Source organism: Scyliorhinus canicula, chromosome 8, assembly GCF_902713615.1.
Source record: "Scyliorhinus canicula chromosome 8, sScyCan1.1, whole genome shotgun sequence".
NCBI lineage: Eukaryota > Metazoa > Chordata > Chondrichthyes > Carcharhiniformes > Scyliorhinidae > Scyliorhinus > Scyliorhinus canicula.
Window position 1 is genome coordinate 94,470,538 of NC_052153.1, and position 13,911 is coordinate 94,484,448.

The 13,911-nt window shown below is 47.9% G+C and overlaps 1 protein-coding gene across 1 annotated transcript in view; it reads left to right on the forward strand.

The window, feature by feature from the left end:
• LOC119970397 (transient receptor potential cation channel subfamily M member 6-like) overlaps nucleotides 1–13,911 on the forward strand; it is a 282,278-nt gene that overhangs the window by 52,226 nt on the left and 216,141 nt on the right. Inside the window, exons 3-5 of the mRNA XM_038804950.1 lie at nucleotides 3,537–3,575; nucleotides 5,370–5,550; nucleotides 11,130–11,343. Coding sequence (XP_038660878.1) covers nucleotides 3,537–3,575; nucleotides 5,370–5,550; nucleotides 11,130–11,343 — 434 coding nt within the window. The remainder of the gene's footprint in view (nucleotides 1–3,536; nucleotides 3,576–5,369; nucleotides 5,551–11,129; nucleotides 11,344–13,911) is intronic.

A 13,911-nucleotide genomic window follows, 5' to 3' on the forward strand; every position in this document is an offset into this window, starting at 1 on the left:
TGAGGGGACACATGCGATCAGGGTCGGGCCCTAGAACTCCATTTTCAACCACATATCTGAGGATGGCTAAGCGGTTAGTGCCGAACACGCACTTCTCCTTGTTGTAGGGTTGGTTGAGGAGTTTGGCGGTGTGGAGGAATTTGGAAAGGTTAGCGCCGTGGTCCTGCTGGTCATGGCTGCAGATGGTGATGTTATTCAGGTACGGGAAGGTGGCCCGCAGTCCGTACCAGTCAACCAGTCGGTCCATCTCCTGTTGGAAGACCGAGACCACATTAGTGACGCCGAAGGGAACCCTAAGGAAGTGGTAAAGGCAGCCATCCGCTTCAAACGCGGTGTACGGGCGGTCTGCCTTGCGAATGGGGAACTGGTGGTAGGCAGATTTCAGGTCCACGGTTGAGAAGACCCGGTACTGTGCAATCTGGTTGACCATATCAGATATGCATGGGAGGGGATACGTGTCGAGCTGCATGTACCGATTAATGGTCTTACTGTATTTTCTATTCCTAGTTTTCTCCCCAGTTTTCACAATACCACTTGGGCACTCCAGGGGCTGTTGCTGGCCTCGATAATGCCTTCCCGTAGCAGCCGCTGGACCTCAGACCTGATGAAGGTCCTTTCCTGGGCACTATACCGTTTGCTCCTCGTGGCAACGGGTTTGCAATCCGGGGTGAGGTTTGCAAACAGAGAAGGCGGGTCGACCTTAAGGGTCGTGAGACCGCAGACAGTAAGGGGTGGTAGGGGCCCGCCAAATTTCAGGGTTAGACTCTGGAGGTTGCACTGGAAGTCCAGACCGAGTAGCAAGGCAGCGCAGAGGTTGGGGAGGACGTAGAGCTAGAAGCCGCTGAACTCTGCGCTCTGGATGGTGAGGATGGAAGTGCAGTACCCCCAGATTGCCACAGAGTGGGATCCGGAGGCTAGGGAGATTTTCTGGTTCATGGGGTGTACTGTGAGGGAGCAGCACCTTACCGTATCGGGTGGATAAAGCTCTCAGTGCTCCCAGAGTCCAGAAGGCATGATGTCTTGTGCTCATCGACCTTCACTGTCTTCGACGTGGTCGCGAGGTTGCGTGGTCGGGACTGGTCGATCGTGATGGAGGCGAGACACGGCTGGTGTTGGAAGGCCCCTGGCTGGTCGGCGGCAGTTGCAGGCGATGAGCGGCCCAATGAGGTGCCCGACGAGCAGGGGTCCTGAGGCGGGTAAGATGGTGGCGCCCATGGGGCGCACGTGGCGGGCGGCGTTAAAGATGGCGGTGCCCATGGGCCGCACGAGGCCTGATGGGGGGGAAGATGACGGCGCCCACAGGCCGCACGTGTCCTGAGACAAGCAAGATGGCGGCACCCATGGGCTTCACGTGGTCTGAGGCGAGGAAGATGGCAGCACCCACGGGTCGCACATGGGGGGTGCAGGGACAATGGGCCTGGTTACAGCGGCGATTGAGCGGGACTGGCACACGGCAGCGAAATGTCCTTTCTTCCCGCAGGCCTTGCAGAGCGCGCTCCGCGCCAGGCAGTGCTGCCGGGGGTGCTTTGTCTGTCCGCAGAAGAAGCACTTGGGTCCCCCGGGGTTGGTTGGGTGCCGCGCGGTGCAGGCTTGGGTTTGGCTGGGGGCGGTCGCTGGCGGGGTCCATGATGTCCAGGAAGGGGGGGTGGGCATACGCCTGTACATTGCGGGAGACGACTGTGAGTGAGATTGCAAGTTTCTTGGTCGCCGCGAGGTCGAGGTAGCCACTTCTAAGAGGCACTGGCGGATGTACGCCGACCCTTTGCCCGTAACGAAAGCGTCCCTAATTAGGAGTTCAGAATGTTCAATAGCCGAAATGGCCTGGCAATCGCAGTCCCTCGCCAGGGCGTGCTGTGCAGGCCAGAAATCTTCCACAGACTCACCGGGGAGTTGATGCTGCCTGGACAGGAGGTGCCTGGCGTAGAGTTTGTTGATCTGCTGAGTGTAGTTCTCCTTCAGTAGCGCCATGGACTCAGTGTATGTAGGTGTATCCCGGATGAGGGGAAAGATATCGGAGCTCAGACGCGTGTACAGGATCTGGAGCTTCTGTGCCTCTGAGGATGGTTCTGTCGCAGATCCGATGTATGCTTCAAAGCAAGCTAGCCAATGTGCGAAGGCCGACTTGGCGTTGTCTGCTTGAGGGTGCAGCTGCAGGCGATCAGGCTTGATGCGGAGATCCATTGTTGTAAAATCTCTGTAATAAATTGATGCACTATCAATTACGACGGGACTAGACTAGAGTGTAATCGAGGCTTTATTACGCAGAGATGTGTAGCCTCCCGCAGCTGCTGCCGAAATGGCTGCAGCTCGGAGACCCCATACATTTATACTCCACCTACTGGGCGGAGCCAGCAGGCAGGGATCTACCCCCGTACCTGTAGCACAGGCGTCTTACCGTAATGTACCTCATATGTGATAGGTATACAACAGTGGTGACTACCACATGAGGTTGGGGTTGTTCCAGTCTTTCTTAAAGGTTCAGTTGTTTCCTATGCATTTTTCAGTCTCTCCGGAGATTAAAATGACAAAAGAAGTGGCTAGTAAAAGCCTAGAGAAGGCAGCATAACTGTGAAGGAAGGAAATGGTACATGTCAATTGCGAGAACAACAAGGCACTTGACAGTGAAGTGGAAATGCTGCAAAGACAGGTGGGTGTGAAGAGGGTTTTCTATTTGGCATTCCAGGGTACATTGTTATATTCCTATACTTGGCAAAAGCCCTGGCAGCAGATGGCATAGGTCTGACCTGGCTCTGAACAGAGTTGCAGCTTATGGAGCCTGGTTTTCACAATCTATGCCAGATCTATGCCCTGCAGATATGGGAGAAATAATTTTCCTGGGTTCTTAAAGACCACAGAAAATCATAACCGCCTTCAGTTAAATAAAACTATGGTTGCTTTTCATCAGACCAATTTATAGAGTTTGTTGGAAAATATTTCAGATGCTAAAGTGATGCAGATTTGGGCATATAAACCTGAACCAGATTTCCCTAACCCCTGGCCTCATGCGCCAGTATTACGCCTATGCCATCGCAATTGGAAAAAAAAACCTTAAATATATCTTTAGCAGACAGTTCTTTCTCTTGTGGGCCCCAAGTTTGTCTTTCATCCTACTAGGCTGGACTGAATACTTTTCCTTTTGCTGATAGCAGTGGGCCATCCACCATCCAGTTCGAATTGATACTGGAGCCACTGTACAAATGAATTCCCACTCAGTCGCACATTCGGAATCAGAAAGGCTACAAAGGTGGTTGGTAGTGAAAATTGAAACATGGTGATAAGGAAACAATTGCTCTTCAGAGGTTGGTGCCAAGATGCATCGCTAAGCTATAGTAGATGGAGAAGCACTTTACAAACCGATGTTCCACCTGATATGAAAATGCTTTAATGGTGGTACTAAGACCATTAGTGTGAAAGTATTTTATTCTGAACATTGAATACAGAGTTATCAATGGAATAAATAGAACACAACTGATTTTTAATAGTTTGTGGATAGATTGGACAAAAATGTTAAATAACAATTTTTTAATTTATGGCAGGTGTCTTCCAGGATGTCAGATTTGCCAGAACCTAGTGAGGTAAGGCAAACTTCTAATTTTATTATTTAGCACAGAATTTTATAAACATTATAGGAAGTCTGATTCACAGATGAAGAACCTAACACTCCTCAGTCTTGCTTTTCTGTCAGCTTAGCAGAGTTGAAATGCTGTTCTGTTGCTGACCTTTGTTCCTTATTCTGATGGAGTATTCAGGTTTAGGATGATCTTTAAATAATCTTAATTGGTTCCCTTCCAGTCTGACTATACCTTGGGTGCCAGCTGGGTGGAGTGGAAATGTACGCTGTTGCCAACTGCTGGGAGTGGGGGCGGAGACGGTGGGGGGTGGTGTGGAGCAGGCAATTGCGGTGCCCTCTCACTGCCCTTTAGGAACTCTGAAGAAGATCACTGCTAGAAGTCACTACTGGGCACGATCCTGGCATCGCCACTGTGAAATTATAAGGCCTGAGATTTTTGATGGGTTGCCATCCCTCGCTGTAGCTAGTTCCACATCTCTCCAGATATGCTGAGCACTGAATGAAAAAGTGGGCCTGATTTGTACCTTAGTTGCTTTGACGTAGGGGGAGAATGCAGGTGAATGGGAATGCACAAATACACTCACAAAAGGACACCTATTTGAAGAGAAGGTGTTGAACATCTGTATTATTTTCAAAGCACTTCTTCACCTTTCGGCGAAAGCAAAATTCCTTTTATTGTCTGATTTTATTTTTTTATCTTCATAGAAATTCTTGTAATTCAGATATCCAGATTTTACAGCAAAATTTCCAGTCTGTTCCAAGCACAGTAATCATGCTGCTGAATATAATTAATTTTAAACTGGACTAATATACCTCACCTACTGCATACTAGAAAGGATAAAGTACTTTGGGTAAATAAACTGTTGTATTATCGGGGTTTAGCACTTGGGATTGAGTACAGTACTGTTACAAAGTGATGTGAGAGAACACATATATGGTCCACACCGAGGAGACAGTCTAGTCAGAAACACGTGCACAGTCTAGACTGAGCCATGTACACAACCATGGAGACAGTTCCTGGCTTGAATCCTTGACTGTATATATGTACATGGTTCTTGTGGTTAATATATATAATTAAGTTAAAGGTAAAGCCGCCGCAATGCCAGATGACCATATGCTGCTTTATCGTTTGAGGGGGAGAGCTGGCTGGTGGTGATTTAACCTGAAGACCACCATACCTCAGGCAAGGGGGAAGGTTGAGATGGTGGGCCTTCATGAATAAACTCAGCCAGTATGCGAATTGAGCCCTCGCTGCTGGTTTTGCTCTGCATCACGAACCAGCTGTCTAGCCAAGTGAGCTAAACTGGTCCCCGTCACATATAATTAACCTACTTAAGACTACAACGATTTCATTGAGGCCTACTGGATGGTACCTAACACCCTACAACAACCGTAACCTTTCCAACCCGGAAACCTATTGTTAGGAAACACAAGTTGTCCGGAATTCGTTTGAGTAGCACCATTTAACGACAATACTTTGAGAGCAGAAACATGGAAGATACATTATATTACTGCTTGATAATGTTTTATTATTGTTTCACATTTCAGGGAAGTATATGTAACTAAGTGTTTGCTGATTCACACATGTGGTTAGACATTCTAATGTTATTCCATAATACAGAAAATTCCAAAATCCAGAATGGCCACAAACATTCTGGACTGGAGAGGTTAAGGTGTATTTTATGAAATTGTTCCTGTGAACAGACTTTGGGAACATGTGGTTTCTCTGGAATTGCATCGTTTGAAATAAAACTCTGCAGTTTTGATGGTGATTTTGATCCTTGTACTTTGAACACAGATGCTGCTGTGGTCGGCTGGTTGGCGATCACCCTGGCTTAGATAGCAAGTTACCAATCTATTTATCAGCCCGTGATGATGGGCAGGAGGAGTGGTGTGTTCAAAAACACACCATAGCAAGTCCAACTGATGCCTTTGGTACCGTGGACTTCCAGGATGGTGCCTATTCCTACCGTGCTAAGGTTGGTTCTATTTCACGGGTAGTAGAATGGATAGGGAATCAATCAAGCTGCTACCATCTCTCATTTAATGCTCCCAGACAATTGTCTATAATTGTGGCAACACACTCACTGGTCCTGATTATAAATAAACCTGCTTGGTTCAGACAGGGCGATAGTTACCCCCCTCAAACCCTGCTGCCTAACCTACCCCATCTGCTCTCTTGTGCAGGCAAGTGGGACACTCAAAGAAAGGGTGCAGGGTCCTTCTTTAAGTATCCAAATCAGGTCAGGTCCTAACTGCAGTTTCAATTGTAAACCTAATCTGGCAAGTAGTGATAGCTACCCCTTTAGGCCAGGCCTGTCGGGAGCTGGATTCTGGGGTAGGAGTGGCCAATGCAGATAAGTTTTAAAATGTAATTTCACATTTTTGTGGCCAGAAGGAGGAGAGTTCCTTGCTGTGCTCTTATTACCGATTTTATTTCAATATTTCTGAGCTCTTTATTAGTGGTGTGATCAGTTTAATAATTTAGTTCTTCCAGAGCAGATTCTTGTGAGACAGAAGCATAGAGTGAGAATTTTCTGATCCATAGGCAAAATCTGCTGAAATTTGAATTGTTGGAATAATGTTTCTTTTGGGTGGGGATAATATGTTAAGCTTTTATAAAAATGTTGCAAAAATGGTCTATTATTATTCCCTATTATTGTGTAATATTGTCCTGTAAGTTACCAGTATTGAAACATTTACTATACTTCAGTGGAACAAACACGAAATAACACTTAAAAACGACCAAAGCAGTTACCTGAAATGTTAACTCTGTTTTTCTCCACAGATGCTGCCAACCCTGCTGAATATGTTTAGCATTATTTTTTGTTTTTTATTACAGCTGAGAAAGAGCCTTTCATATAGCAATCTTGGCACAGGAGTTTAGGGAGCCACAACATCCACAGGAACCTGGGACGGAATTCTCTGACCCCCCCTGAGAGTCGGAGAATCGCCCGGGGCCGGCTTCAATCCCGCCCCCACTGTGGCCCGAATTCTCCGCCACCCGGGAATCGGCGGGGGCGGGAATCGCACTGCGCCGGTCAGCGGGCCCCCCGCGGCGATTCTCCGGGCCCGCGATGGCCCGAAGTCCCGCCGCTGACAGGCCGTTCCCGCCGGCGGGAATCAAAGCACGTCTGGTGCCGGCGGGATTGGCGCGCGGGCGGGCGCCGGGTTCCTGGGTGGGGCGCGGGGTGATCTGGCCCCAGGTGGTGCCCCCGCGGTGGCCTGGCCCACAATCGGGGCCCACCGATCGGCGGGCGGACCTGTGCCGTGGGGGCACTCTTTTTCTACCGCCCCGCCATGGCCTTCACCATGGCAGGGGTGGAAGAGACCCCCCTCCGCTGCGCATGCGCCGGTATGACATCAGCAGCCGCTGATGCACCGGCGCATGCGTGGACTTCCGCCGGCCGGCGAAGGCCATTCGGCTCCTGCTGGCGGGGCGCCAAAGGCCGTTCGCGCCGGCCGGTGGAGCGGGAGCCACTCCGGCGCAGGCCTAGCCCCTAAAGGTGCAGAGAATTCCGCACATTTGGGGTGGCCTGATGCCGGAGTGGTTCACGCCACTCCGTCCCGCCGGGACCCCCCGCCCCGCCGATTGGGGAGAATCCCGGCTCTTATTTCTTGCCAACTGACAGGTTCCTGCTCCTCCCTTCTACTTTCTCTTTCTTGCCTGTGCACTGTCACTCACTCGGGTACTCATACCAGCATCATATGCAAAGACTAACTGTGCTGGTGTTTGAGCATGGCAAAGACAGATGCAGGGTGATGCCATCATATTCCAGGCCAATAGCAGTTGGCTCATCCAGACCTAGAAGTACAGAAAATAAACAATGATGGGTGACACGGCAGCACTGTGGTTAGCACTGTTGCTTCACAGTGCCAGGGATCCGGGATCGAATCCCGGTTTGGGTCTCTGTGCGGAATCTGCACCTTCTCCCCATGTCTGCGTGGGTTTCCTCCAGATGATCTGTTTTCCTCCCACAAGTCCCAAAAGATGTGCTTGTTAGCTGAATTGGACATTCTGAATTCTCCCTCAGTTTACCCGAACAGGCGCTGAAATGTGGCGACAAGGGGATTTTCACAGTAACTTCATTGCAGTGTTAATGTAAGCCTACTTGTGACACAAATAAAGATGCCAGAATTTTACTGGTCACTTAGAACAAGTTCAAAAATGGGGTGTGTGTAAAATGGGAGAAGATGGCATTTGGCTGAAAGTCTGATAGTCATTTTTGGATTTTACCAATGACGTGAGCAATGGAGGATGATCGTTACACATTGATTTGATAGGACACCAATTAACATAGCTGAAAAGTCAATTAACTGCAATTTTACAAACATTTAGTATTTGACTGATGTTGCACAGGGTTCATGAGGCTTCAGAGCCTCATTGGATTAAATAAGGCAGCTAGAAAGCCATAGTAGGTGCTGGCACTCTCAGAAAGTTATCAAGAGAGAGCCAGGATGTAGTGGCTGAAATGGTAGTTCATCGAATGTACTGCCAGATGCTGGCAGAATTGGGGAGAAGATCCCAGCACTGAGAGAGGGTGCTGTCAGGGTCACATGGCTCCAAAGAAACAACTCAGGGAAAGGTTTATTTGGTGGTGGAGTGTGGTGAAATCTGGACAGGACTAGAAATAATGTAAAAGCTAAAAGCTACCTTCCACGTGCCTCATTCATCAGACCTCAAGACCTCCATTCAGAAGGAGGTTATCCTGGCACCGTGGTGGCCACATGAGGAACCTCATGAAAGGCAAGAGAGCCAGCCTCATGGTGGACGCACCACAAAAGGGCATGCCAACTGCCACCCTGCTTGTAGAAGAACCTATCCCCAGTAGAGAGTTTACTGCCTGAGGCTGAACTATCTTGTGATGTCCAAGTGCTTTCTGTTGCCCCCTAAAGATTTCCCAGTCTCCCACTAATCTTTGCCATTTTGTATGCTTTTTCCTTCAATTTGATACTGCCTTATTTCCTTTGATATCCAGGGTCGATTTTCCCTCTTTCTACCATCCTTCATTTTTGTTGGTATAAACCTTTGCTGAGCACTGTGAAAAATCGCTTGGAAGGTTCTCCACTGTTCCTCAACTGTTTCACCATAAAGTCTTTGCTCCCAGTCTACTTTCGCTAGCTCTTCTCTCATCCCATTGTAATCTCCTTTATTTAAGCACAAAACACTAGTGTTTGATTTCACTTTCTCACCCTCCATCTGTATTTTAAATTCCACCATATTGTGATCGCTCCTTCTGAGAGGATCCCTAACTATGAGATCATTAATCAATCCTGTCTCATTACACAGGACCAGATCTAGGATCGCTTGTTCCCTCGTAGGTTCCATTACATACTGTTCTAGGAAACTATCGCGGATACATTCTCTAAACTCATCCTCAAGGCTGCCTTGACCGGCGTGGTTAAACCAATCGACATGTAGAATAAAATCCCCCATGATAACTGCTGTACAATTTCTACATGCATCACTTATTTCTTTGTTTATTGCCTGCCCCACCATAATGTTACTATTTGGTGGCTGATAGACTACTCCTATCAGTGACTTTTTCGCCTTACTATTCCTGATTTCCACCCAAATGGATTCAACCTTATCCTCCACAGCACTGATGTCATCCCTTACTATTGCCCGGATGTCATCCTTAAATAACAGATCTACACCACCGCCCTTACCAACCACTCTGCCCTTCCAAATAGTTTGATACCCTTGGATATTTAACTCCCAGTTGTGACCATCCTTTAACCATGTTTCAGTAATGACCACTAAATCATAGTCATTCACGATGATTTGCGCCATCAACTCATTTACCTTATTCCGAATACTATGAGCATTCAGGTAAAGTACACTTATGTTGGCTTTTATACCTCTGTTTTGAATCTTAACACCTTGATCAGTAACCTCTCCTAAGTTATCTTTGCTCTTAACTTTTCTCTTAATTTTCCTTGTCGTTGAACCCATATCTTCATGTAACAACCTGCTGCGTCGCTTTCCATTTATATTTTTACTTCCTGTTTTATTCCTTTTATTATTACTGGGCCTATTCACTGAGCTTCCCTCAGTCACTGTACCTTGTACTGTCGCCCTTTTTGATTTTTAACTATGGCTTCTCTGCCTTATTCTTTCTCTCTTATTGCCTTTTGTTTCTGTCCCTGTTTTACTACTTTCCGACTTTGTGCATTTGTTCCCATCCTCTGCCACATTAGTTTAAACCCTCCCCAACCGCTTTAGCAAATAGCCCCCCTAGGACATCAGTTCCAGTCCTGCCCAGGTGTAACCCGTCCAGTTTGTACAGGTCCCACCTCCCCCAGAACCGGTCCCAATGCCCCAGGAATCTGAAACCCTCCCCCTGACACCATCCCTTCAGCCATGTATTCATCCTATATATCCTGACATTTCTACTCTGACTAGCGCGTGGCACCGGTAGTAATCCTGAGATCACTACCTTTGAGGTCCGATTTCTTAACTTCCTTCCTAGCTCCCTGTATTCTGCTTTGAGGACATCATCCCTTTTTTTACCTATGTTGTTTGTACCGATATGTACCATGACCACTGGCTGTTCACCCTCTCCCTCCAGAATGTCCTGTACCCACTCCGAGACATCCTTGACCCTCGCACCAGGGAGGCAACATACCATCCTGGAGTCTTGTTTGCGGCCACAGAAGTGCCTGTCTATTCCCCTTACAATTGAATCCCCTATAACTATTGCACTGTCACACTTATCACCCCTCCCCTCTGCAGCAGAACCAACTGTGGTGCCACGAGTTTGGCTGTTTTCCCCTGAGACGCCATTCCCCTCAACAGTATCCAAAGCGGTATATCTTCTGCAGGGGAGTGGCCACAGGAGATTCCTGTATAACCTGCCTCGCTCTCTTGCTCTGTCTGGTGGTCACCCATTCCCTTCCTGCCTGTGGAGTCTGAGCCTGTGGTTTGACTACCTCTCTATACGTGCTATCCACGATGCTCTCCAACTCGCGGATTGCCCACAGTGTCTCCAGCCACCGCTCCAGCTCTAAACTTGAGCTTCCAGGAGCTGCAACTGGAGCCACTTCCTGCACACATGCTGACCCTGGGGATTGGAACTGTCCCCAGCCTGCCACATGGAGCAAGAGGAGCAGACCACACCTTGGAGCTGTCCTGCCATGATTTATTCCTTTAGATTAAACTTTTGAAATTAAACTTTAGAAAGATGTTTTTGTGTCGGATTATATCCAATCTCCTGTATACTATTTAATTAGCTGTATCCCTGAGTAGTTAACTTGCTTGATCTGACAACAAATTAAATAGTTATTGAATTGAAATTTAAAAAGTTAGAAACCTTTAGAAAAGCTGTAAGCAATCAAAAACTCTTTTTAGAAAGATCTACTAATTTTGCCCGCATATATGCAGCCATTCAGCAGCACATTTAGTGGGGGCTTGCTGTTGCATTTTTGAAAGAAGGAAAATGTAACAGGATATCATAATCAGCCTTATAATGTGATAATGTTGAGTAATAATTAGGGAGACTTTCCCAAAAACAAATGCATGATACTTTATTTTGTATTCACTGTGAATTCTCTTCAGTATATTAGAGTCTCATATGACACTGAACTGCATCAGTTGCTCCATCTGATGCTGAAAGAATGGCTGATGGAACTCCCAAAGCTGCTAATATCTGTCCATGGAGGGAGCCAGAACTTTGAACTTCCTCCAAAAGTTAAACAAATCTTTGGGAAAGGACTTATCAAAGCAGCTGAGACGACTGGGGCCTGGATAGTGACTGAGGGCATCAACACAGGTAGGTTAAATTCTGTGTCACATTTGGGGTTGAGATTTGGAAAGCCAGAACTATTTAATTACTTTTCAGATGTAAACCAGTATTCAAAACCTTTAGGTCAGTTTGAGTAGTAATTTTATTAATTTTCAGTGTTGGTTTGTCTAAATTCATAATTTATCCTTGTTACCCCAAAGCTTTGTGAGATAAGTATTTTGACTAATTTACACAGTCGTACTGACAGAGGAAGCCATGGCCAGTTGTTTTCCACATTATTAGCAGCTTCTGAAGGGATAAATAGATATGGAAGATGAGGGGCGCCATCTTCCCAAAAGAGAACAAAGTCCCTGAGTGAGCGGGTTTAGCACCCACAGTGCCGAGAAACACATGGCTATTCAACACCACTCACTTTGAGTAAGGGGCCTGAATGGGAAATGCACGACTGAGGCCGCACATAGCCCCGTTTTTTACAAGGGGGAACTGCAACTCCTGTTTTAAATGGTGTCCTAATCTCCGAGTACCCAAAAAGAATCCTCAGCCTCCCCCCACTGGGAAAACCCAGCCCGATCGCACGTGAGCAAAAAATGCCCACTTGGCATCGCCAAACTGGCATCTTGGCAGTGCCACATGGGCATCTTGGAACCATCAGGGTGCCAGGCTGGCAGTGCCAGGGTACTCAAATGGCACCACAGTGCCATGGCACCAACCTACCCAAAGGGCATGCAGCTAGGATCCCATCCAATCCCCTTGGAGACCCCCACGAGTACCATCCCTTCTGGTCCCCATTTGTGAGGATGAGTACCAAACGGCATTCGCCCGAGGTTCACAATGCAAGGAATTGAATCGCAAAGCCTCAGGTATCTTGGGAATCTGCACGTATTGCTCATCCCTAATTGCCTTTGAGAAGGTGGTGGAGAACCGCCATCTTGAACTGTTGCTATCCATGTCGTGCTTTTATGTAGATGGGTCCAAGACTTTGACCCAGTGAATGTGAAAGAACAGCAATATAATTCCAAGTCAGAATGGTGTGTGACTTGGTTGGGAATTTGCAGGAGGTGGTGTTCCCACATGCCTGCAGCCCTCATTCTTGTGCCAACTATCGGGACTCTCTGGCATCCGGAAACAATGACATTATCAAGCAGGCTGAGCAACCAGTCAGATTAAGGAAATCTCCCAAACAAACCAGGATGTATAAAGCACTGATTATCAATTACTTTTGCATAATTTTGTAGAAAATTAAATAAACATTGTGACATATGAATGAGGTTAAAGTAGAAACTGAAATATTCTCTGTCCTGCCAGGCAGGTTTTCCTTCGTGGCTCGCCCTCCCCGGCAGTGCGAATCTCCATTCCGGCAGCCAGGCAATGGGGTTTCGCATTGTGGGCCACCGCACGCCGTCCGGAAATGCGCAGGCGTGGGTGCACTGCCGGCGGCTCAAAGGATCCCGCCAACAGAGAGTCCCTGGGTGGTATTCTCTGGTCGACGACACCAAAACTTTGTTCGCTGGTGGAGAATCCCTGTTTGAGCCGAAATTGGGGACGGCGCCGCTTTTGCGATGCTCCGCCCCCTCAAAAACGTATACTGTCGGAACGGTCTCAGGATGTCATCTGAGGCCCTCCCCTGATGCTCCAGCCCTAATGAACCGAGTTCCTCACGGCGCGGGACAGTTACTTTTTTTTTTCCGTGGATGCCACGTGGCGGCTGCACCTGTGTCCGGCGCTGCCACAGTCAGGGGGAAGCCATGCCGCTGGCAGGGGGGCTTTGGTGGGATCTGGGGGGACTGGGGGAGAGGTGGTCTGGGGGTGGTGAGGAGGGTTACTGGGGACATTATTTGGCAGGTCGGGTCCGTGCGCGGCTGGTGCCATGTTGCACACGCGGCTGCCGCCATGAGCATGTGTGGCCACGGTCCCGGCCATTCTCCAGTTGTATCTGCAGGGGTTTTACGCTACACGGCTGCGAGCCCACCACCGGCTGGTGCCATGTTGCACACGCGGCCGCCGCCATGAGCATGTGTGGCCACGGTCCCGGCCATTCTCCAGTTGTATCTGCAGGGGTTTTACGCTACACGGCTGCTAGCCCCCCACCGGCTGGTGGATCGGTGCAGCTGTTCGCATGCCAGCGTCAGCGCTTAGTCTGCAAATTGGAGCGTGGAGCCCCCTGATTTTAAAAATTATTTTGACAATCAATGAAATGCTTATTATGGAATAGAAAGAATAACCCTCTTGAATTCTGAAGTTAATTTTTCGGGATCAGAAATGTGGTCCAGTAGTCATTTTGACTTAGCACACTGTTCAAAAACAAACTCAAGTTAAACCTTTCAACAAAGTTTAACATTTTCAATGGTTTTTAACGTGTATAAAACGTTGAAGTTTCTCTTCTATCTACATTGCTTTTGCGCTTAAGAATCTTCACTGTTGTGGCCCAGGTATATGTCTGAATTAGGCAGCATCGTAATTGAAGCATTCAAATTAGAGTCTCATGATAGTAGTTGCACCCCAACTTCACTTTCCCTGGCAAACGTAGCGGGTTGTGCTGCTCCTACCCAGTAATGCAGATTGTACAGTTGTGAAACAACGGTTGGAAGTGCTTTT